We start from the raw sequence: 26,051 nt of genomic DNA on the forward strand, positions 1-26,051 counted from the left end.
TAATGAAAATGTCATTGGTGTGGGAAAATGTGGGAAATTGTCAAGGAACGTAGAGAGTAACATGGTAATTCTATATTTTATTTTTATTTTTCTGATGGTAAAAAAGTTCTAGCTTTATAGTAATAATATCATTACCTTGAGTTAGTAAGATTTAAAAAATAAAATAAGCTGCATTTTAAAAGCCACCTTTACTGGTTAGACGACAGCAACGATAAGATAAGTTTACATTTTTGCTACTTGCATCACTTGTTGCGGCATCACTGATAAGCAAACAGACATAATTCGCGTGGCTGGAGGTTTTCCTGATTCCTATCGCTATATTTCTGCTCTTATCATGCCCCCAAAAAAGTTCTGCCCATACTCAAAGAATTGCTTTTTATTTAGTTGACCTTGTTGTCAAATCAGCAAGGCATATTTATATCTGCAATTGGAACTACAATTGATGCATAAGAAATGAGGTGTTTGTGAATATCTTTGAAACTGAAACGAAAGTTAGTAACTTAGTTTAGTAACTAGTTTGTTTAGATATAAGTGAGTTATAAGTTGAATTAAAAGAAGGATCACTTCTTCTAGTATTGATAAAACCATTTATTATACAGAGAGTTATAGAAGTGGCTCCATGTAACCTAGACTAGCCAAAAAACTATTAGGCATTCATTTTCCTGGCCACTTGGGATTTTCGCGACCAGTCAGCAAGGATGACATACTCCCAATTGCGTCTGTTGCCCATTTGGGTTTCCCACCGGCACTTAACGACGTTGGAAATCCCAACGAAACTTAAGAGTAGCGTCCAGATTTTGGCGCCAAAAAAGGCGGTATTATTCGGATTCAACAATTGTAAACAAACGCTTGCGCGGATGCCACTTGGCTCTTACCTCTGATTTTTCGCAGGAGCGTCTTGGGTCCTTCGAGTTTGGAGCTTCGTCGTGTTGCCAGAGCTACCAAACCGAGTGGAGGGCCGAGTTTTTCCGCTCGAGCGCCTTGGGAATAGTCGACTCTGTGAAAATGGGACTGGCAAATCAGAAACTCGCAGACGCTCGTGGCAAACGGTTGATTTTTTTCTCGTCGCTCCGAAAAAAGGCAAAATAGTAGGCAACCTGAAATCCAGAGTTGTAGTTGGGGACTCTTTTGGCCAAAATACAAGGAGGAGAAAAATAGAAAATAATAAAGGGGGCACCGCCGTTAACGCACACGCAACCGAAGCCATAAAGGGGCTAAACATATAAATTTGTGTAGTAAAAGTGAAGAAAGCGAAAGAATCAAAGTGGAATAATAGCGAGTGTTTTTCGGTTTGCTAGTGTGTTTCTGAGTCGGAGTTTGTGTGTGTGTGTTTGTGTGATTCCTAGTGTGTCTGTTGCTGTTGCCAATGAAAATGCAAATTGTTGGTAACAAATATTGGTAAAATGCGGAGGCCGTAGGAATTTGTGCAATGCGAGTGCGAAGTGAAGGAGCCCGAAACTATGCAGCTAAAAACCCGCCATCCTACCCCGCATCGAATCAATAATAATACAATAACCCAAACGTATTACACGGATAATGGCAGCATAAACCAGTTAACATCCGACAGTGTTTCCGCCTAACCATCGAGCACCTAGCTCATCCCCCCTGCCACCAACCCTTCGAAAAATCCCCATGATCAGCGCCGGATTGTGGAGCAGTAACTAGCGAGGCATACCAGGATGTCGCAGCCGCGCGGAGGGCGTGGCGGTGGGCGTGGCGGCGGAGTGGGTCGCAAAACCCCCTCCTCGCTGACCGGCCCACCGGATGAGTCGGCTACGCCCAGCGAACGGGCTACGCCCGCCAGCAAAGCAGACTCCGATCCCAAGGACGATAGCTCGAGCAATGGCGACAAGAAGGATATGGATCTTTTTCCAGCCCCAAAGCCGCCGAGTGCCGGCGCCTCCATTCGGGACACGGCGAACAAGGTGCTCGGATTGGCCATGAAAAGCGAGTGGACGCCCATCGAGGCGGAGCTCAAGAAGCTGGAAAAGTATGTGGCCAATGTGGGCGAGGATGGCAATCACATACCGCTGGCCGGCGTTCACGACATGGTGAGTACTGTACAGTGAAGTGCCGCGAGGCGGGCTTTCCGGCTCATTTGCCTCGTTTTGTAAAATCAATTGCGAGCCAAAGCGGGAATAGGAAGCGAAATAAATACAGGAACAGGTCCAACACTCAGCGAAAAATATGGTAAATTAAATGTATACCTAGAGAAGGATTATCAATAGTTTTAATAAGGTTATTGAAATCTTTAAAACTATAATTTCTATGGATCTTTTAGTTGTATTTATTTGAAAAATTTCCTTAAGTTTTTGTGTAATATTTCCCTGAGTGTATGCGATGTAGAAACGTCGCCCTTATCAACGTCGGCGGCATTTTCCCATTTCTGGTTGTTTACCAGCCAAAATAACGACACAGGAACTGGAGGCCAGAAAACAGAGCACACCATGGTTTGGCCAAAAAACAGAGGCTAGCAAGGAAAAGCGCCCAAAAAAAAAAAAAACAGAGAACAGCGAATGTTATTTGATAGCTCGGCCCAAATGTTTTGGCTGCCAAGGCGATGGCTTTGGTGGCATTCGGTTTTGTAGCTCCAAGTTCCTGAAGCGTCCTGCCACAAGTTGCGCCGTATACGCTTTGGGGTTAGCCCCCCGTCCGACCGATAAACTCATAAAACATCGAAGAATTGAAGCGCTTCGATTTCAATTTACCATAAACGCTATGAAACGGAGAAGTCGTTGACATAAAATTAACGTTGCACCGCTAATGAAATGCGGGGAGGTGTGCGGCGAAAGGGTTGAAACTTCCTGGCAGGGTTTTTCTTTTACTTTTTTCCTTTCCTTTTTTTTTTTGTGTGGTACTATATATCCCAACTAGATGTGCAGGTTGTCTGCTAGACTAGACTTACGACGAGACGGTATTTGCATAAATATAGCTTGGAGTTGAGCTATTTTTGCCTTGATTATTTCCGCTTTCCCAGAACGGGGGTCTTTATTCGGTTCTTGACTTGATGGGCTTGCTCTTGATTTCGTTTTAATTACGAGCCAACGAGCTTATAATATCACATCCAGCTTATTAGCCGAAGGATTCTAATGCAATAAAGATGAATTTAAATGGCCAAGTTGCTTTTCAATGAGGTCAGCGGGTTGGAAGGAGAGTACCATGTATTGGTACTATGTTATTGTGTTTAAAATGTGCATATATTAATATTGTATTATTCTTACCTTAAGCTTAAGTAATCCCCATACATTTCCATTGCAGAATACCGGCATGACGCCGCTGATGTACGCAACGAAGGACAATAAGACGGCCATAATGGATCGCATGATTGAGCTGGGCGCCGATGTGGGAGCCCGCAATAATGTGAGTCTTGAGCGGGAATAGGGCAGGAATAATTTAAAGCACCTTAGCCAACTCCCCACGGTGTTGGTGCCAAATATAGAAGCGGCCCAGCTGTTTAAGCCAACGGCGGCAGCAAAAGCCGCTAAAAATGTGTCAAATCAATAAAAACCGCATAATTAAATCTTGAGCGGGGGCGTTGGTGGGTAAACTCGTGCACCCACTTCTACGCACGATTCTCACACGCCGCCCACCACGGTCAATACTTCAATTCGGCAATACCTCCCTGCCGCAATGGGTCAACTTGGCAGGACTTGGCCAATGGGTAGTTCGCTTCATTTGACTCCAGTTGAGTCAAGTTTTCCAGCACGAATGGGAATTTCCTCAAGAAAAAGAAATACTAACACATTGCTTTTATTTTCATTTTATAACTGCTAACAAAAAATTATAAACTCTTATTTATAGAAAACTAAATTATTATTGGGCACCCCTCGTTTTTAAGTGGCTTAAAGTTCGAACTTAACTTTGGTTTTTAAAGAAACAGCAAGTATTACTCATAATAATGTAACTCAACAAAAGAGTTTTCCCAAAGAGTAGAGATGTAAGGTCATCGCTGATGACTATCCTGATTTCCCCAGTAATTTACCATCGTGATTATGGCCAATTCTTTTTTTTTTTTGATGTCAGCAAGTGAAGTGAGCCAGGTTGGCATCGCCCATTAGGCCAAGTTGCTAACAATTGGTCGAATTCGCCGACCAGCTTGCTTTGCATGCCGCAATTACTTAGCACATTTCATTTGAAGTCGCTTTCTTGGCTGCCCATTCACATGTCCTTACGTATACGCAACGTACTTTATTTCGGTGCTAGCGGCGATAAAAATCCTTGACCTAATTACAAAATAATTGTTGCCAAACCAGTGCAGACATGGCGAATTGAATTACCAAAACAAACACAGAAAGTTCAATTTTCCCTTCCTCCTTGAAAATGTTTCTCCTAAAAGATTAAAGAGTGTGTAGGGAAAATGTTAAAGGTAAATTTGCACATGAAAGTCATAAAACATTAACTAGCCGGGAGTTACAAGCTAAGCATGAAAATAAAACACTCGATAAGACTTTATATGAGTATAAGAATTTATTTTCGTTTTAACAGGACATTCATTACACAAATTTTGCCAATGATACTTGGTGTTTTAAAATATTGAGAAAATGTTGTCCAAACTGCAACTAAAAACCACATATATATTAATTAATTATATTTAATATAAACTTTCCCTTTTTGCAACACAATTAATTATGATAATTATTCATTTTAAAACTGTTCCATTTGGATGATTGTTCCCTCTTGTTGTTCAGCTAATTAAATATTATGATATCATTTTCGTGAGTTTATACAAAGCGCACCTTTTTGAAAACCATTACCTCATCTGTATAATTACTCTTTTGTTTTTATAAAACAAATGTCACTTCGTGACCAAATCGGATAATTTCCCTTACACTGACCAAATGAATTAAAAACTGAGAAATGTTTATTGCATTTACAATTCGCAACTTATCTAACTGTCAGGTCTGGTCCAAAGTAATACCCAAACAACACGACAGGACCAGGACCTTTATGGCCATTATAAAGGATACTCGTATGATGTAACGCCGTGGTAATTAACATTTTTAACTTTTCAACTGCAAGGTGGCAGACTGCTTTTTTTTCGGCACTCGACTTGGAGGCGTGCTCGCAACACCTCTTTGCAACGTAAAAGCCAATTAATCAAGCACATGACTCCGATGTACGCCCAGTTGGCCAAAAACTCCATTTGACCTTTCGAGTGTGGCCCAAACCGGAGACCTCGACGTCGGCCCCGACTTCCGCTACATTTTTATGGCCAGCGGCGTCATTAATATGCAATTTTAATTAAATTCAAGTGGAATTCTTCACGCAGTGACCCCTGCATATGTGTGTGGCGATGACAGCGTGAACTAAAATGAGGAATAAAAACGCCAATTCATTTGTCAAGTTGCCTCAGTGCGTGAGTGAAGTAATCTGCCCCATCCACGCAAAAAAAAAGCAAATTAATTCACTTCATTAGAAAGTGGTGCACATGCAAGAAGGTGGAGGGATTAAGCCAAATGAGCACCGTAATGAGGACTTGCAATTATTCCAAAGAAGGTGTGTGACATCGCCAGAAAATGACTTCATGGCTTCCACGCGACTATCCCCGAGTATCTCTGGGCCGTAAAAACAAAACACCCACGAAACTGGGTCGACTTCGTACACCCTTATACACCCAACCTTATCCCTTTTCCATTTGGCAGGGCAAAAATGTGCTGGAAAATTTGCGCTTCCGTTTTGGTTTTGTTTCCGGTTTTTCCTTTCGACCAGCCAAGCAAACGCAAACACAAGCGCACAAACACACAAGACTCGAAAACGAACTCGAACCTGGCTCAAAAGTATGCAAAACAGCGCGTGAAATATTATCTGTCTACCTTGGACGCCAATGCAACCCCAAACCAGCAGCGATTCCGCCCACCGCGCCAAGTGGCTGAAAGTTTACTTTGCTTTTTCTTTAGGGCCAACACGTCTTGGATGGGCTTTCTGGACATGTGTCAAAGCCGTCGACTCCGAGCGCCAACTTGCGTTGTATGCAAATTAGCAGCAGCTGCGGCCAGAAATAGTCGCAAATAAACCGCAGGGAACTCGAATTTCACACGGCACGAAGCCCACACACACTGACTTAAGTGGGAAAGTTTGAAATACCCATTTGGATTCTAGGAATTGTAAAAAATCATGTGCAAGAACACATAGAATGTATAAATATAGAATTATTTTAAATGGCATAACTTCTGGTATTCTCCTAATTTTTTAACATATAATCTAAACTAAGTATTATTTTCCTTTCACTATTTTTATTAACTAGAAATTCGTATCCTTTTATGTTGAATTTTGTAGACTCTGTCTGCACTTACCAACCTGATGACAGGGCCAAAAGCACCCATACATATATGCTAAACCAGTTCACTTCCGTTTTCGGGGCTAAGAACTGTGGGGAGGCTTAGTTATAAATTAGAGCCATGGTCCGAGGTCCGAGCATACGGGGCGTATGTGTAACACGTTGCGTTATGGCTTATTATATAAGGCAATAAATATGGCCAAATGCCCCCGATTCATATGTGACTCACTTGGCTATTAGCTGGCGTTAAACTAAGCACTCCATGTCAGACGTTATCTTAAAGCACTTTTCGTTACGTTTCGGTGATTTGCTCAGGGTCATATTTTCCTAGCCGCATTGTTTTATATTTCTTTTCGGGTTTTCCTGGTCGCCATTGATGCAGTTTTTGCATGTGAGTTTGCGGCTGGGCTGTGGCCATTAAGAAAACCCCGTCCGTAAGTGAAAGTCCGCATGCAAGATTGTGGCTTAAGTAATCAACCACTCCCTTTTGCCCCGTTAGCCGCATGCAAAACCGACTGACTTTGACCCATTGAACTGACCCAGCTCTTTTGGTGTGGGGGCGTCAGTTTCCTGCCAATGAATTGCAATTGATTTCCTCCGTTCTTCTCTTCTCTTCTCTTTCAGGATAATTATAATGTGCTACATATTGCCGCAATGTATTCGCGTGAGGATGTCGTCAAATTGTTGCTAACAAAACGCGGCGTGGATCCCTTCTCCACCGGTGGCGTGAGTATTCCAATAGCTTTATATACTACATATATACGTATGCGCCCCAAGAAAGTGTTACCCCAATAGTTGAGGTAGCGACACGTCAGGCGACACACTCAATACTCGAGTTCCTACTTTCGAGTCAATGAAATAGCTGCATACCTTGGGGCTGCTGTCAGCCCGATTCGCAGGCAATTTGCGGCTATTAGACGCATACTTCACCTGGCTACGAAAGAGAAGAAAAAAAAAAAAACCTATCCAAAGGTCAGAGCCATGCGAAGATGCAACTTTGAGGCTCGCATGTTGCATGTTACTTTGGCGGGACCAGCAATTAACTGGCGACAAGGTTAAGATGGTAATGTCTAGGGCCCGCTTAAGAACACTTTAAGACCTGAAAACAAATTTAAAGTAACCCTAGGTTTCACGAAAAACTTTACTCATCAGATTAAACAGAAATTTAAGCTTAGATACCGTCATTAAAATTAAAATTTAACATTTTGCATGATTTCCAAGTCTGACTTCTGTTTAAATACTACAATGTATAAATATTAAAGTCTGAGCAAGATTAGTGACACCATCTTTATATTGTCTAAAATCATAAAGCGTTAACCATTTAATACAATGCATTTTCTCATAGGTAACATTTTTAACAAAATATATGATGATCACATCGTCAAGCATTTTGGCAATTATTTCTCCAAGTTTATTTCTCGTGTCGGCATTAATTTGCTTTTCTTTATTTTTTTCTCGGCCGCATTGGGTTTTCGAGACTTGGTTATTTAGGGGGCGTGCGCCTTGCCCAAATTACTGATGGTTATCAGAAGAGAGCTCTAAGCACGTGTGGGAGCGAGAGAAGTGGAGCTGCGGAAGCGAGACAGACAGATGCAAACTTTTGTTTTAGCAACAGCCAAGTTTGAAGTGTTCCGTTAGCGTGTGTGCGTGGCAAAAAGGACTCCCACATCCACAACCGACACCTGCCCCCCATGTTGCCTACACCTGCTGCTCGACCACCCCTCCCCCACCATCACCTATATACACCTCTCTCGCTCACTCCCGCAGCGGTTGTCGGTGGGAGTTCTTTATTATGCTTTTTTCGGGCTGTCAATCTGTGATATGAGCGGGAGAGGCCAAAAAAGAAAAATGACACGAAATGTGCTTATAAACGCAAAAACGAGCCACTTGCCTATTCAGTAGCAAATGGAATTTTGAAGCGAATAGGGAAACAGTTTGCCAGTTTTTTAGGTGCCAACATTAACCACACAGTAGTGCACATAGCTGCATATTAATTTTGGCTAGAAAAAAAGTGTAACCCCAGCAATAAGTGCGTTTGCAGTGTGTGCATAGTTTAATCGAAGACTTAATTGGATTTTTTTCCCTTTTCAGTCGCGTTCGCAAACTGCGGTGCATTTGGTGTCCAGTCGACAAACCGGAACTGCAACTAATATCCTGCGCGCTCTGCTCGCGGCAGCTGGCAAGGATATTCGCTTGAAAGCGGACGGCGTAAGTGTTACCATGTGTGCTTGTGATTGAGTGTGCCAGTGTGGCTGTGTGTGTGCGACGGAGAGCCACAAGTGTTGGCCGCCCAATTGATGCCGCTTTATCTCCACTAGTTTATGATAGCTAAGCCACCCAAATGCAAGCCGATGTGAAGTCAAGTACTCTCGACAGCGGTGCCAGGCGGTGCCGACGTAAACAAAGACTTAATAAAAATCACCAAAAAATATATACATTACAATAATGGCACCAACAAAATCGAGAGGAGTTAGTAACATAAAGCAAACAAAATTGTGTGGAAAAATCGATATGCAAAACTGCTCGCGGTAAATGCATTTCGACTGGCTGTAAATCAGAAAAGGCCCAAAAAAGTTAATGCGGCTATTACACAGCGAGGAATTGAATAGGTAATTTTTGAGTCAATTTTAGCTTATAATTTGTGGTACTTTTATGAATTTTTTTAAAATTTTTATTTCAAATTATTAGAGAGCTAATATATTTGAATTATGCTTATATAACTTAAAATACTCAAAATTTATAGACAGCAATAAAGTATGGGATCTGCAACACATCTTTTTCTACACTGTATCAATAAGTAGCTCTCACCACAGTGGGTAGGCTCCAGCGAGCTTTGAATTACCATCGAAGCAGTTGTCTCCGCCTGATGAACTTGCTGGGGCTAACCGAGCTCCAGATCCCTTTTTCGAGCTCCCCCCTTGGAAATCTGAACAGAAATGCGGAACTATTTGTCGCATCACGTGCCCCGGGTGAAAATGCACAGGCGATATTTCCATTACGCACGCGAAGAAAGCGCATAAATTTCCAACGAATTGCTATCAAGCGATTGTAAGGATTTGGGGTATATGGGGGCTGATTGAGGGAATCCCGGGTGCCACCGATTGATTGTCTAGACAAAATGGGTAACCCACCTCGATTTGTGCCTCGAGGGCTGCGGCAAATGGCAAACAGCAACTTGATTTAAATCAATTAGAGAGAGGTGGAATGGCACTGTCAGGCGAAATTAGTCGGATGAAGTATTTAGCTTTCGATGGCATTCAGTTCGATTCGTTTCGATTCGCTTTTCTTTTTTTTTTCTACACGCATTTCCGGTGTGCATATACATGCAAATATATATATTGTATGTGTGTGGATAGTACTGTAGTTTTCCCCCGCGAGGGCGCTCAACTCGTTGCCAACAACAAACAAATATAACAAAGCGAGGAAAACTCTACCGAAAAAAGGGGGTCAAGTCGCTGTACAACTTGATTTACTCGCCTTTCCTGGCAGATAGGGATAATGGCTCCCCGTCACGCCCCCCTCTTACGACTCGCCCCCAAAAGGTAGTTGGTTGCAAGTTGGAGCGCCAAAGTTGCGAACTTGGCTAAAAATAGCGAAACATGTTGCCGTTAACACTTGAGGCTCGAATTGGCTAATTGGATATTTATGATTATATGTTCGCGAGTGTGAATGGATGTGTGTTCGCTGTCCTTATCTTAATTATATTTTATACTATATATAACCTATCTCTAACCTAGCGTGGCAAAATACCATTGCTCCTGGCCGTGGAGTCGGGCAACCAGTCCATGTGCAGGGAGCTCCTGGCTGCACAAACAGCAGAGCAGCTCAAGGTAAGTAATCTGTGAACTAGCAGATAAGTTTACCCACTTATTTTAAAACCTAAAAGTCTAGTTGCAGCTTATATTGATTTAAATAGAAACACTGAATACATCATCTAGTTAATAACCAAAAATGTCAACAGTATGAGCCATTAAAAGCATAAAATGCTAATTTCTTATACCATCTACGCATCTAACTGATTTCCTAACTAGGACCAAGAAATTGTTGATTTTATAATCGCCACGATAGTGTCAATCAAACTGTCCATCTGAGCTGTCGGAAAATGTCCACAAGGTTCTTAAAGCCTTGAACTGTCCAATAACCAAGCGTGTAAATAAATCAAAAATGCAAATTTACCCTGCTCACCTGTGCGTACAGGTGCATTGCAAGTGCAACAGTGCGCGACATTGGCAAAGTTTGTGCAATTTTCAATCAGAAGTTGAAGTGCAACACACCAAGAGCAGTGCGTGTTGATTAAATTAACCAAAGGGCTACGGCTCGCTTCAGGCCAAGGGTTCAAGCCCAAGTTAAAGTTAAAGTTGCGCCTGACTTTGGCCGCTGGCTGAGCACGCAATCAGCCGGCAAAACAGCCGTAAACTGGGTCAAAACTGAGGCGAAAACGCAGCTAAGATGGGAAGGGAATCTGATTTGCATAGCCCAAAATAAAATGTCGAAAGTGAAATGCAGCAACACTAAGGAAAAATTTAAGTAAATTATTTAAAAATATTTAAACAATGAAGCTATGAAGCTCTAGCAAAGATACCAATTTAGTTAGGGAATATCATTATAATTTGTCACATAGTTAATTAATTTCAAGCATAGGAGCAATTATGACTTTGCAATTATATAAAAACATTTTTGTGAAGTGCACCCTTTCATGTTAAATTTTGGATTTATTTTTTCGCAGGCAACGACGGCCAATGGAGACACGGCCTTGCATTTGGCCGCCAGACGGCGGGACGTGGACATGGTCCGCATCCTGGTTGATTACGGAACGAATGTGGACACGCAGAATGGGGAGGGCCAGACGCCACTTCATATCGCGGCCGCCGAAGGCGATGAGGCTCTACTCAAGTACTTCTATGGCGTGCGCGCCTCAGCGTCCATTGCGGACAATCAAGGTGAGTCTGTGGGAATGTGGAGCAAGGAAAAGCATGTTGCAAATCGTGTTTGACCTTGATATAACACAATAAAAATCATGAAATTTTCACTTCTCAATAGAAGCTAGTGATTATAAAGTGGAGGTATAAAGTATATGTTTGTGGCGCCCCCGGTTGGACCGAGCTCCAGACATACGAATGTCCGTCTTGATGATTAAAATTTATATATATATATATGTAATACCCTATAGATCGCACTCCGATGCACTTGGCCGCCGAGAATGGGCACGCGCACGTCATCGAGATACTGGCCGACAAGTTCAAGGCGAGCATCTTCGAGCGCACCAAGGATGGCAGCACGCTGATGCACATTGCGTCACTCAACGGTCATGCTGAGTGCGCCACGATGCTCTTCAAGAAGGGCGTCTACCTCCATATGCCCAACAAGGATGGAGCCCGGAGTATTCACACCGCCGCCGCCTATGGTCACACGGGAATCATCAACACCCTGCTACAGAAGGGCGAGAAAGTGGATGTGACCACCAATGTAGGTGGGATAATGTATTAAGGGATAATCGTATTAATTCCACACTCTTTGCAGGATAACTATACAGCACTGCACATAGCCGTGGAATCGGCTAAGCCCGCCGTTGTGGAAACCCTGCTGGGATTTGGAGCAGATGTCCATGTCCGTGGCGGAAAACTACGTGAGACCCCGCTGCACATTGCGGCACGAGTGAAGGATGGAGATAGGTGTGCCCTCATGTTGCTGAAGTCGGGAGCCAGTCCAAATTTGACCACGGATGACTGTCTGACCCCCGTGCATGTGGCGGCTCGTCATGGCAATCTGGCCACGTTGATGCAACTCCTCGAGGACGAAGGAGATCCGCTGTACAAATCGAATGTGAGTAGATTATTAGAATAGAATGATAAACGCTTGAATTAAAACTTCCATTTTATAGACTGGAGAGACACCGCTGCACATGGCCTGTCGTGCTTGCCACCCGGATATTGTGCGTCATCTCATCGAGACGGTGAAGGAGAAACACGGTCCGGATAAGGCCACCACCTATATAAACTCGGTAAACGAGGACGGCGCCACGGCGTTGCATTACACCTGCCAAATCACCAAGGAGGAGGTTAAGATTCCCGAATCCGACAAGCAGATCGTTCGGATGCTCCTCGAAAATGGTGCGGATGTCACGTTGCAAACGAAAACTGCCTTGGAGACCGCTTTCCACTACTGCGCCGTGGCCGGCAACAATGATGTGCTGATGGAGATGATCTCACATATGAATCCCACAGACATCCAAAAGGCCATGAACCGGCAATCATCGGTGGGCTGGACTCCACTGCTGATTGCTTGCCATCGAGGGCACATGGAGCTGGTCAATAATCTACTGGCGAATCACGCTCGAGTGGATGTCTTCGATACGGAAGGACGATCTGCCTTGCATTTGGCTGCTGAGCGAGGATACCTGCATGTGTGTGATGCCCTGCTGACCAATAAGGCTTTTATTAACTCCAAGTCCCGCGTGGGACGCACTGCACTACATCTGGCAGCCATGAATGGATTTACGCATCTGGTGAAATTCCTGATCAAGGATCACAATGCAGTTATCGATATTCTAACGTTGAGAAAGCAAACGCCGCTCCATTTGGCGGCAGCCAGCGGGCAGATGGAAGTCTGTCAGCTGCTCCTCGAGCTGGGCGCCAATATCGATGCGACGGACGATCTGGGCCAGAAGCCAATCCACGTCGCCGCCCAGAACAACTACTCTGAAGTGGCCAAACTCTTCCTGCAGCAGCATCCATCCCTGGTGAATGCCACCAGCAAGGATGGAAACACATGTGCCCACATTGCCGCCATGCAGGGATCCGTCAAGGTGATCGAGGAGCTGATGAAGTTCGATCGATCGGGTGTGATTTCGGCGCGGAATAAACTTACGGATGCCACGCCCCTTCAGCTGGCCGCCGAGGGCGGACATGCGGATGTGGTGAAGGCTCTTGTGAGAGCTGGTGCCTCCTGCACCGAAGAGAACAAGGCGGGATTCACCGCCGTTCATCTGGCGGCACAGAATGGACATGGTCAGGTCTTGGATGTGCTGAAAAGCACAAACTCACTAAGGATCAATAGCAAAAAGTTGGGTCTGACGCCGCTTCATGTGGCTGCCTATTACGGACAGGCGGATACCGTGCGGGAATTGCTGACCAGTGTTCCCGCCACCGTCAAGTCGGAAACTCCAACGGGACAAAGTTTATTTGGGGATCTGGGCACGGAGTCCGGAATGACACCACTACACTTGGCGGCCTTTTCCGGCAACGAGAACGTGGTGCGACTGCTCCTCAACTCTGCGGGTGTTCAAGTGGATGCGGCGACCATCGAGAACGTAAGATTACCTGCATATCTCTTCTGTTCAGAAACCATTAACACAACAATTGATTCTACAGGGCTATAATCCACTCCATTTGGCTTGCTTCGGTGGTCACATGTCAGTGGTCGGTTTGCTCCTAAGTCGGTCGGCGGAACTCCTCCAATCGCAGGATCGTAACGGCAGGACGGGCCTGCATATCGCCGCCATGCATGGCCACATCCAGATGGTGGAGATTCTGCTCGGCCAGGGCGCGGAGATCAACGCAACCGATCGGAACGGTTGGACGCCACTGCATTGTGCTGCCAAAGCTGGCCACTTGGAGGTGGTGAAGTTGCTGTGCGAGGCGGGTGCCTCGCCAAAATCGGAGACCAACTACGGTTGCGCCGCCATTTGGTTCGCCGCCTCCGAGGGACACAACGAGGTCCTGCGGTATCTGATGAACAAGGAGCACGACACCTACGGCCTGATGGAGGACAAGCGATTCGTGTACAACCTGATGGTGGTGTCCAAGAACCACAACAACAAGCCCATTCAGGAGTTTGTCCTGGTATCACCAGCACCCGTGGATACAGCCGCCAAACTGTCCAACATCTACATAGTACTCTCGACAAAGGTGATTTAGCTAAAGGATCTCTATGCACTTAACTAAACTAACTAACTAAAACATTTTGATCTCTTTAGGAAAAAGAGCGCGCCAAGGATCTGGTAGCAGCTGGCAAACAGTGCGAGGCAATGGCCACGGAGCTCTTGGCCCTGGCAGCTGGGTCAGATTCCGCCGGAAAGATCCTTCAAGCCACCGATAAGCGAAACGTGGAGTTTCTCGACGTTCTCATTGAAAATGAGCAGAAGGAAGTGATTGCCCACACGGTAGTTCAGCGATACTTGCAAGTGTGTGATATTATTGACTAGCTTAGATCTTAACTTATTGAGATTCTGATATGTATCCTTCTTCCTACTTTTAGGAACTCTGGCATGGCTCCCTGACGTGGGCATCCTGGAAAATCCTTCTGCTGCTCGTGGCCTTCATAGTCTGCCCACCAGTGTGGATTGGATTCACATTCCCGATGGGTCACAAGTTCAACAAGGTGCCCATCATCAAGTTCATGTCGTACCTAACCTCTCACATTTACCTCATGATCCACCTGAGCATCGTGGGCATAACGCCCATTTACCCAGTGCTCCGATTGAGTTTGGTGCCCTACTGGTACGAGGTGGGTCTTCTCATCTGGCTGAGTGGATTGCTCCTTTTCGAGCTGACGAATCCGTCAGATAAATCGGGACTGGGATCGATAAAGGTGCTCGTGCTGCTGCTCGGCATGGCCGGAGTGGGTGTCCATGTCTCAGCATTTCTATTCGTCTCCAAGGAGTACTGGCCAACTTTGGTGTATTGTCGAAATCAGTGCTTCGCGTTGGCCTTCCTGCTGGCCTGTGTGCAGATCCTCGACTTTTTGTCCTTCCACCACCTATTCGGTCCCTGGGCCATCATCATTGGGGATCTGCTGAAGGATCTGGCTCGGTTTTTGGCCGTCCTGGCCATCTTTGTGTTTGGCTTTTCCATGCACATTGTGGCCCTGAATCAGAGCTTTGCCAATTTCTCACCGGAGGATCTGCGCAGCTTCGAGAAGAAGAACCGAAATAGAGGCTACTTCAGTGACGGTAAGTCGAAACGTTTGCTTTGCTTTCTCCAGTCTACTTTTCGAATTTTTGTTTCGAACTTTTTGTTTTCATTTGGAATGTTTTTGCAAACTTCCTCTTTTGAACGTTCAATGTGTCTTGATAAGTATCTGTGTCTGCCTTGAATGAAAAGCCATCTAATCAATGTGCGCTCGATGTTTCACATAAGTAAAATAAAGCAAAAAAGAACCAACTACAACCACATAATACAACAATTGCATGCTCAACAAGTACAAACAACCCGAACCTCCAACCTTGATGTCGTAATCCCCGTCCACCCCTCCACCAAAAGACCTCCACTAATAATGTTCTCCCTCTGATCTTAACCCCCAACTGAATATCTTAACTGAATTATCCGAATGGAACAGATGACATGCCCACACCCCGACCTCCGCCGGTGGAGAATTATGTCGATAGTCGCTTCAGCGAATTCCGACGAAAGCACAAGGACGACCGTAAGTCTCCTACCATCCACAACTACCAACCCTTACTACCCCCGCATTTGCATGGCCCCCCTTTCCGGGGGCTGCCCCGCCCCCTTAACCCAACAATGCCGGAATCCAAACCGTTGCGTTGCCGCCTTCGATGTTGTGCGTAAAGTGTTAATGTCGTTTGTTTTCTAGTTCCCTGGAGGAACATCCACAAGTCCGCACTCGCTGCTCGAAATCCCCTCGCCTTGCTAGTTTCAGTTACTTTCGTTTTGAGGCATGTTCGCGGGAAAATCCCTTTTCCGCATCCTCGATGTTGTGGATCTGTGTTTATATAGGTATCCATGCGCCAAGCTTTATTACTTAGTTTGGAGTATCGTTTTATACCTTTGCTTGGATCAATTTTAATTTATATGTATTTCTTTATGTATTTTTAAGTGACATATAAATACAAATAAATTATTAAGAATCAGAATTTAAAACCATAATTTATTCTCATTAAATTCAATCATTATTATTTCAAAAAATCCTAGATCTGTGTCCGATATTATTTTCTTTACTATATTTGTTATTCTTTTTTTAAGTTAGATTTTTTATCGATGTGTAACCAGAGCGATATCCATTAGAACTCTGTACAAACTAAAAATTCCAGTAATGCATGTTGATGTTTTTATCCAGTCAATCCAAACCAAAATCAAACAATCAATCAGCAATATCGATATAACCAATGCCCGCCTGCCTGGGGCTTTCAGCTTGCGCCGCTTGCCCACCACCAAATTCTGCACAATCGAAACAATCGAGACCGATCGAATCGAATCGATAACGAAAAACGATAACGCTACTGATACCGATTACCGATGCTCGTATTCGTGAGTCATTCGAACCGCTCAGCTGCGAACTGCGAGATGCTGCTTTTGACGTGTTTAACCACTCACCCGCACTCTCCAAAATCCAAATAAACCCACCCATAAATATACTCGTTTATGTAAACTTCAAAATAACCAACAAATACCAAGTATTAAACTCGCACACACGCCTGTGCCAAGCCGACAATATATATACGTATATATACGCTAGCTGCAGCAATCGCAATGCAATAGTTCAGTTATCTGATTGTGAGTAACGTTCCGTTCGGACCCATGTTAGGACCCATGACGCCCTTTCTGGCTTTCGAGCGCCTCTTCTTCGCGGTCTTCGGACAGACGACCACCCTGGACATCAATCCCATGCGACACTTGCGTCCCGAGTGGACCGAGGTGCTCTTCAAATTTGTCTTTGGCATCTACTTGTTGGTGTCTGTGGTTGTACTCATTAACCTGCTAATTGCCATGATGTCGGATACTTATCAGCGCATTCAGGTTTGTATTGCCAAGGCCACTAATCAGTATTTTCTCTCTGCTTTCCCTCTTCCCCCGTTTATTTGTTTCAATTTTCATTTACCGGAATGCTATTTGTTTGTGCTTTGATTGTAACAACCCCAAAACTGACCGCTCCAAATTGAAACACAATTGGGCATGAACCGAAACTGGGGGTTGGTCGATCGGACAAATCAACGAAACAAAAAAAAAAAAAAAAACCACATAATCGAATCAACCAACCCAACCTGGGCGTCCGTTATCTTTTTATTTTTCAAAATAATTTCCACGCCGGCCAATATATGCGTGCTGTCCGGGGGTGTCTATTTGTATCTGTATCTGTATCTGGAAATGTATCTATGGGTCTCCGACACAGTGCGCATGCATCCGATTAACTCGTTCGAGTTGTTGTTCTTCGCCGTGTTCGGACAAACGACGACCGAGCAAACGCAAGTTGACAAAATCAAAAATGTAGCCACGCCCACTCAACCGTATTGGGTTGAGTACCTGTTCAAAATTGTCTTTGGCATTTACATGTTGGTGTCGGTGGTTGTGCTCATTAACCTGCTGATTGCTATGATGTCAGACACCTATCAACGCATTCAGGTAGTATTGCTAAATGCGCTTTTATCTAACTCGACTCTATTTATTAACTCGTACTTTAACCATAAGTATATAAATTTCATATTGCATTGTGTATTAATCATTCTCTATTTCAGCATAAGAAGTAAATTTACATATGAAGATGATTTATATTTCTTAGATATATAATAGCGGTAGTTAGGAAGTGAGCTGTTTTGGGAACATATTGAGAAAATAGTTAATTAATCTGGAGAACTTGGCATGCTCTGTAAATCCATCAACTGCCCAGACTTGCATCTTCCAGGTTTTTTCAGGAAAATAATGTTAGCAATCTGAGGGATACAATTTTGTGAAAGTGTATCTCAAAGATGGAAGCCTGCCGCCTTCTAGTGTAGTACAGTGCAGAGTAGCTTTAGTGGATTAGCCGCCTTGAAGTGTGCCCTGCTTTTGTGACCAGTGTTGAGCGAGGCCAAACCAGAAAGTGTTGGTTAACGCATGCTTACAAAACCTTATATATAGAAATCGTTGCTGCATGCTTATATGTCTGTGTTTGTCATTGTCTAGGACTTAAGTCTGAAGAGATACACCAATATGGTGGTTAGGTTTTGTATGGTAATTTTGTGATTGCCATCCAAAACAGGCCTCTGAATTTGTGTATTTCTATTATTAACAACCTGATTTTTGCAGCTCTTAAGTTACGTATTAACAAAGTAAAAACCTGTAAAATCCGAGGCTTCTGTTCACGAAACTCATCCCGTTTATTCCTTTGTTCTTGTTCTCTCCTATATCATGTCTCATCCATCCAACATCGCGCACCTCGCTAACCAATAATAAACTGAACAAAAAAAAAAACCTATGAAATACTAGGCCCAATCCGACATCGAGTGGAAATTTGGCTTGTCCAAGCTTATACGCAATATGCATCGCACCACAACAGCGCCATCGCCGCTTAATTTAGTTACCACCTGGTTTATGTGGATCGTCGAGAAGGTCAAGGTAAAATCTCAGGTGACGAAGGTCGCCTTCCAGCCGCTGTCGCTGTGTCTCTCTCTCTCTATCCGTATCCTGTATCCTGTATCTTATACCTGTTTCCATATCTGTTGACTATATAAAGTGCAACTACCAGAACCGATCCTGAACGGGTGTAGTTTGCTGACCTTTTCCCCAACCCATTTAAAGCAATTTGGCAACAACCGCAATGAGTTTGAACACAGTGAATGCTTTAAGTGTGTTGCCCACATAAGAAAATCACCTTGTCACCTTGCACTTTCTCTGTAACTTCAAAATAGGAGATCGAAATATAGGTATGTAAATGTTTCGATCCCCTACACTGTATGGCACTTTATGTCCAGCACTTGGCACCCGATTGCTTTCGATGTAATGAACATTTGCTGACTGCGTTTATGTTGTGTCTCTTGTCTTGTATGTGATCTATGTCCCGTGTCTAATGCGCCTTGATCTAACCCACAAAACCTGCAAACAAATCCTGCAAACCGCAATTCAAAAAACACGCGCCTCAGGCACGCATGAAGAAAAAGAAGCGTCCAAGTCTGGTTCAGATGATGGGAATACGTCAGGCCAGTCCGCGTACCAAAGCCGGCGCCAAGTGGCTGTCGAAGATCAAGAAAGGTGAGACATGTATGTATCGCTGCTGGGCTACTCCGACCAGGATCCGTCCATATCCTGGAAAACACAACCCATCCATCCGAGGGGTTTTGTAGCTAACAGCGTGTCAGCCCAAGTGTAACTCCTAACTTTCCTTCAACTCAACTCTTTTCTCTGGAACAATTGGCTCGCTCTAGCTCGAAATTATTTCCTCAACCTTTCGCCTTTCCAGTGCACAAAGGTAGAAACGCCATGGATCTCTATAAATCCGACATTATATTGAATTTGAGGTAGAAGTCGTGATCTTTGGCGTTTGTACCTCAGTGCATCTTGCTGTATAGTGGAATCCAAAAGCTAATGATATTACCTCGAATTCCCAGACTCAGTGGCCCTGTCGCAGGTCCATCTATCGCCTCTGGGATCACAGGCGAGCTTCTCGCAGGCCAATCAGAATCGCATCGAGAACGTGGCCGACTGGGAGGCGATTGCCAAAAAGTACCGGGCACTGGTTGGCGACGAGGAGGGTGGATCGCTCAAGGACTCGGATGCGGAGAGTGGATCGCAGGAGGGTAGCGGAGGACAACAGCCACCGGCACAGGTGGGCAGACGAGCCATCAAGGCCACCCTGGCAGACACTACAAAATAGACACACAGAAATGACACAGAAAAAACAGAAAAACAGCTTCGGATGCTTAATTAACTACGTTTTGATTGCAGGTCTAAGCTTCATCTATCTCTTCAAACTATCCTTCCTGACTATCTCTATCTCTTCTCGACTATCCAAGCGTCTGTCCTTCTGTAATTCTAAGATCTAACTCTAAGAAACTCTATCCGTAAGCTGCACCTTGGGTATGGTTTTCTCAGACTCTGGAACCCACTTCTTTTGGTTCAACTGGAGTATGGGAAAATCAGACTAAAATCCTTAAGTTAAGCCTTCACTTTCTAAACTAATTTTAGCTAGAATATTGAAATTGTTTTGAGTAACCTTTAAAGCGAAAGCTGATTGTTTATTTTGATATGATTTTCCGTTGGAGTTTTCTACGATTAGCGAAACAACAAAAAAAAGTTTTCCATGTTCGAGATTTTTAAAGTAAGTTAATTCGTCCTTTTTGGACTCAATTTGCCTTACATTTTTTGAAACCAACTCCTAGCATTTTGTATTAAGCTAATGATTGCGACCATATCGTTAATAATGATTGTCTTAGATGTTAAGTAAATTGAACTTTAGCTTCAATCGGAGCTAAAAGTCAAGCGGTTTTATATAAATCTCGCATAATCTCATTGTTTTCCGGTAATTGTCAAGTAACAACGTTCACTCTACTTACTAAGCTTTGGTTCATTTTTTATAACAAATGAGCGCATAAAATTGTTAACTGTACTTGATTGTAAATAAATAAGTCTTATTTTAAAATATTGTACTATTGCTTCAGCTTGTAATCATTGCATACTTTTTGGCGGCACTGGCATATACCGCCATCTATCGGAGGAAACAAAATTTTAAAATTATGTTTAGCATTATTTTTTCTAATTAAACTATTTTTGGGTTCATGCTTATAATACAATTATAATTTTATAATTATAAGTCTGTATTTTTGAATAAATGGATTGTTTTTGTGTTTGTTATTTATATCGTACGTTACTCGCGTGCTGCCAGATTATCAAAAATAGCTCTCGCTTATTTCCCATTCACTTGAGCGACATCTGTGAATGAAATATAGAACATGCGGATAAGGTATTTTTTGGTTTTCATTAAATTCCGCTAGGTGGCGAATGCAAATGTAAAATTAATGTAAATTGATAAATCATTGAAACTAATGATTAAAAAAAATTGATTTAGAATTTAATAATATATATTGTATTTTGAATAATATTTCCTAAACCTTTCATTTAAATAAAAATGATTACGATTTTATCATAAATGTTGGTTTTTATTCTAACTTAGTAACTGCAAGCTGGTTTGATTATGCCAAGATAATTTCAAAATAGGCTAGAATTCTCTCCTTTAAACCATGTAATCATGGCCATAAAGCTAAGAACGGGCAATAAAATTCGCTTAATTTGCCTGCTGAATTGACAGATTACCAAGAGGCACTCAGGCGTCATTAGCCGGGCCAGCAGAAAAGCGACAGAAACCGCATCGGAAATTGACCAAGGTGTTGAACTTCGGAATTGCATTTTAATTTGGCTTCAAGCTGCAGTTTGCTGTTGTTTTCGCCTCGATTGCAGGTGTCACAGTCGGTTTAAATGTGTTGAAAACCTCAAGTGGTCAATGTTTGCTGCTTGCTGCACTCGCACTCGTATTATTACACATAATTGCCCCTTGCCGTTGACATTGTTGCTGTGTGGCAGTTGCACTTGCATTTGCAGTTGCTGCTGTGCTTGATATTTGCCACCGATAAAATGCATACATACATGCAAAAATATATGAAAACGAAAAGCAAACGAGTTTCTGTAGCCGCAGCCAAGGTTTATGGCCACAAGCGTGTCAATTTAAGCTGCAATTAGGCAGTTAATAAATTTAACCGATCTTACCAGTCAGATACCAGGTCCAGATGCCAGCTGATTAATGCCACTTTCCCAGCGATTCGGTAGCTGCAACGTACAAAACTCCAAATGGATTCCAATCGGATTCGATGCTGGCGATGCTGTGGCTGTCCGTCATCCATCAAAGGTTTCTTCTACGGACCAGGAAGCAGTTTCGATTCGATTCGATCCGGGCTTCCATGGCTTCAGCCTCCGCGACTCGGCATCGTGCAACATGTGTGTGGTGTGTTGGCACAGCAGGTGACATTTCCAGGCCAGATCAGGAAAATGTAAATAAATGATCGGACATTGGACGACACCCATGCCCATAACCATACCCATATGATCAACCTGGCTGAACACGACATGGAGCAAGTTGTACCTGGTTATACGACTATATGTTGCTGTTCATGTTGCTGTTGCTTTGATATACAAAACACTTTTTCATATCGAAATTTGTGATAGGCCGTGATTAATGGCGAGCGACACAAACACTTAATTTGACGCCAGGCCCGTAGCTGGCGCCTTGGGGAAATGGCAGAGATCCGAACGCAAACTCTTTGGGTGCACAGAGAGAAAAGATGCTAATTTTCCATTAAAAGTATTTAGTATCAGCTTGAATGATAGGTAGGTTACTGTTAAAGCGTTTCTGTTGAGCTAATAGGCATTAATAAATGCCATTGAACAACTAACATTTAAGACTATTTTATAAGTAATGAGATCATAAATAGTAAAAATGTAGTTACCTCTTTTTTTCATCCTGTAGCTTTGAATTTGCTGCTGGTTTGCTGGCTGGGAGAAACAATAATCTCGGGCAAGATTAATTATTGTAATCACATCAACAGCAGAGCCATGCGAACGGATTCTCGTATTCGTATTCGTTTTCGTTTTCGGAATGGGAGTCACAGAAAAACCAACACGAAAATGATCAATGATCATCGCTGGGTTCTCTGTTGATTTTTATAGCGAACGCCCGATCGCCGGCCTGGGTTACACATTTCATTGGCTAATCAAGATGCTAATTTGAAGAAGATTAATTCGTGTGCGAGTTTCTGACTGCCTGCCAGGCAAGCCCGAAGATTCGAAGATTATAATCTGCTAAGCAAGAGGAAACTGAAGGCTTATTATTAATACAGGCCAACACAGCCCCCAGAAATGTGTCTTGTATTTAATTAAATACGCGCACACTGGGAAAAGCAATTCCAATGAATTCTTAATCTATTTTCTAATTTTATAGGACATTAAAACCATATCTTAAAATAAAAACTCTTGTATCGAAATCATTAAAATGTTATGCTTACTTGCAAAGACTTATCACCATTTTTTTCGCGTGTATCTGCCATTTAGCCACATCCCAGAAATGTGGAGAGTTTCGGGTGAGTGTTGGCTTGGCAGTGCAGTGACACGCAGATTAATTGAAATTTTATGAGTAGCGCAGACGTAAACAATCAGCGAGACCACCTTTTGCCAGCCCCTTAGGTCATAGGAGCTCGCCAAGATCCCCCTGCTCGGATGGCGTATCCATGTCCAGATTCCAAGCTCCAGCTTCGACTACACTAACTGGCCAAGTCGGCAACGGACAGCTGTGGCTCACCCCGTGGCCAAAAGAAACTTGCAACATTATGAAAAATGGACCACAGCCATGCACAGTGGTTGACAGCAGACCCTTGGGATGTGTGGAAATTATTTGGAAGCAACAGCAAATAATTCCAGATAATGCAATTAATTCGATACTTATATATTATATTCTATATGTATTTTAGTATTTTAAAGAACTTCTGTTGATACCACTGTGCCCTGTGATCCTGCTGACGCGATCGCCACGCTAATTGATAGACTGTGAAATTATTTAACAACGGCTGGAAAGTGAGCTCGGCGTGGCTGCGGCTCGAAAGGAGCTTCCAAGCGTGGCCAGATGGGTCAGAAGGCTTTCGACCCGGCCATCAAGACCAGGGTCGGCACATCTTTTTGGTGGCTCTGGTCCCTGGCCGCTGGCCAATCATCCATCCAGTGGAGGATCGCGGACTTACGGCTAAGTGAAAAGTGTTAAAAAGCACGACTCACGGCGGGCAGTTGTGTCGGATTTGAAGACAAATGAGCAGCGTCTTTTGACATTTGCGAAATTTAAAATGTCAGCCGAAAACTGGTGGGTCGTCCACCCTTGACGAAGGTTTCGGATGGGAGGTCCCGGTTCCATAGCGGATCGCCACGCTTTGCCGGATAAGTCGCGGAGAATTTAAATTAAAACTCAGGTGAAAGGTTATTAATTCGCAAGTGGAACTGGGGCGTAGCTCGGCTCACTGTTAATACTCGAAATCTCCACTCATTTGGGTTAATGCTGATGGCACTTTGACAGGGATGATGATGATGGGGATATGACGAATGCCAGCGGCGATGATGCCAAATAAAATGGAAGTGACAGAGTTCAGTGCGTTGGTTTTAATTAATAAGCATATTTCCAGAGAGCTTTCTTTTCAGCAAAGAAATCAACAACAGTGTTACAAAATTATATGTTACTGTAATAAACTCACGAGCTGTAAAGGATATCTCCATATCCTTTAATAAATAATCACTTCTAAATAGTAAAATTGGCCAAAAAGAAGGAAAATATGCACCGAATGTGGAATGTTATACCTCGTTGAACTCGTCTCGATATTCCCAATAGATTGGCATTCAAAATATAAAATTTTAAATTTTAAAGATTTTGTGCAAATTTTGATGATGTTACCCCTTATAAAAAATGCAAAAAATTTAAAATTTCAAAATCGTTCTAAAGGTTATATGGTTCGATAGTTTTGGTTGTCAGCTGCTTAAAACAACTATTCATTTGTCCCTGCGTCTTATTTTTACTAAGTTATTGCTAAAATCACACATAAATAGTGAAAAACGGCGAAACTCGATTTGTTCAATTTTTGTCGAAAAATTCTCATTTTCTGGTCAAAAAAAAGAGGAAATTATGCTCCGAAATTGGAATGTTATACCTCGTTGAACTCGTCTCGATTTCCCCAATCGATTGGCATTCCAAATATAAAATTTTAAATTTTAAAATTTTTTTGCAAATTTTGATGATGTTACCCCTTATAAAAAATGCAAAAAATTGCAAAAAATTTAAAATTTCAAAATCGTTCTAAAGCTTATATGGTTCGATAGTTTAGGTTGTCAGCTGCTTAAAACATCTATTCATTTGTCCCTGCGTTTTATTTCTACTAAGATATTACAAAAATCACACATAAATAGTGAAAAACTGCGAAACTTGATTTTTTCAATTTTTCTCGAAAAATACTCATTTTTTGGTCAAAAAAAGAGGAAATTATGCTCCGAAATTGGAATGTTATACCTCGTTGAACTCGTCTCGATATCCCCAATCGATTGGCATTCCAAATATAAAATTTTAAATTTTAAAATTTTTTTGCAAATTTTGATGATGTTACCCCTTATAAAAAATGCAAAAAATTGCAAAAAATTTAAAATTTCAAAATCGTTCTAAAGGTTATATGGTTCGATAGTTTTGGTTGTCCGATGCACAAAAAAGTTTGTCATTTGTCTGCGCATCTTATTTTGACCGATTTTCTGATTTATATTAACATAAAAGTATTGCCATACTTAAAAATATCTACTTTAATCTGCGTGGTTTGTTGTACTACAGCTGTAGTGTGAAATTTGCTTAGCTACCCAGGGATCAGGGTTCCAGCTCAAAGTTACGGACAAGATAGGCCCCAGGGGCTTGGGCATGGACATGGGCATGGGCATGGATTGAAGTTAATTCGTGGCCCAAAAGATAGGTAGCCGGGCGAAATGCCAACGAGCCGTGGCCATTTCCACTTGGTAACGGTAAGCGAGGGAAATTCAGCACGCACGACACACAAAATTCGCCGGAGTGGGACCAGGGGCACAAAAATAGGCAACTGTGTGACCATAACTTATGCGCAAATGATTCGATTTGGAGGCGTAAAAAATGCAGATACCCCGTGCACGGCTACCCAATAATGGTCGGTCTCTCTACCGAAGAAGCTGTGAAAGTTGCACTGCGACTCGCGGGAGAAAGAGTGGCAAATTTGTAGAAAATTGAATGCCACCTACCCGTCGTCAGTAGCCAAAGATGGTTGGAAATAACTGACCACGTAGGCGGCACACGGATGCCGATGTGTAATTTTTTGGGAATTTATTTTATTTGGCAACCGCAAGTTCGCTGCATGCACTGCGAAAAATTATAATGCATTCGAAAAAAACAAAGGAACGCTATATATTAATGAATTGATTTTATAGAATCTAGCTTAAAAGTAAGAGGTTGGATAATGCGGTTCAGGTAAGAA

The 26,051-nt window shown here is 43.0% G+C and overlaps 1 protein-coding gene across 5 annotated transcripts; it reads left to right on the forward strand.

Annotated features, from left to right (window-relative positions):
• The first annotated feature begins 1,021 nt into the window (after positions 1–1,021).
• Positions 1,022–20,582, forward strand: nompC (no mechanoreceptor potential C). Of its 5 annotated transcripts, none has more exons than NM_001316380.1 (17): positions 1,022–2,051; positions 3,259–3,360; positions 6,902–7,003; positions 8,369–8,485; positions 10,015–10,107; positions 11,004–11,217; positions 11,448–11,743; positions 11,798–12,100; positions 12,159–13,586; positions 13,648–14,184; positions 14,253–14,459; positions 14,534–15,227; positions 15,614–15,700; positions 16,820–17,031; positions 18,478–18,606; positions 19,131–19,239; positions 19,596–20,582. In NM_001316380.1, exons 1-17 carry the CDS (start codon positions 1,680–1,682, stop codon positions 19,859–19,861), a joined length of 5,268 nt encoding a protein of 1,755 aa, NP_001303309.1. In that variant the 5' UTR covers positions 1,022–1,679; the 3' UTR covers positions 19,862–20,582. The 5 variants fall into 5 exon arrangements, with proteins under 5 accessions (NP_001303309.1, NP_523483.2, NP_001097089.2 ...); NM_078759.4 differs by lacking the exon at positions 16,820–17,031 and adding an exon at positions 17,405–17,634; NM_001103619.4 differs by lacking the exon at positions 15,614–15,700.
• The last annotated feature ends 5,469 nt before the right edge of the window (positions 20,583–26,051 follow it).

The sequence above is a fragment of the Drosophila melanogaster genome, chromosome 2L (assembly GCF_000001215.4).
Source record: "Drosophila melanogaster chromosome 2L".
NCBI classification, from domain to species: Eukaryota; Metazoa; Arthropoda; class Insecta; order Diptera; family Drosophilidae; genus Drosophila; species Drosophila melanogaster.

Excerpts from the sequence above, each read along its gene's own strand:
- nompC (NM_078759.4), top strand. The coding sequence starts at position 1,680 with ATGTCGCAGCCGCGCGGAGGGCGTGGCGGTGGGCGTGGCGGCGGAGTG. Across the intron at positions 8,486-10,014 it reads TTCGCTTGAAAGCGGACGGC|CGTGGCAAAATACCATTGCT; the intron begins GTAAGTGTTACC and ends TCTCTAACCTAG. Across the intron at positions 17,635-18,477 it reads ACACCTATCAACGCATTCAG|GCCCAATCCGACATCGAGTG; the intron begins GTAGTATTGCTA and ends ATGAAATACTAG.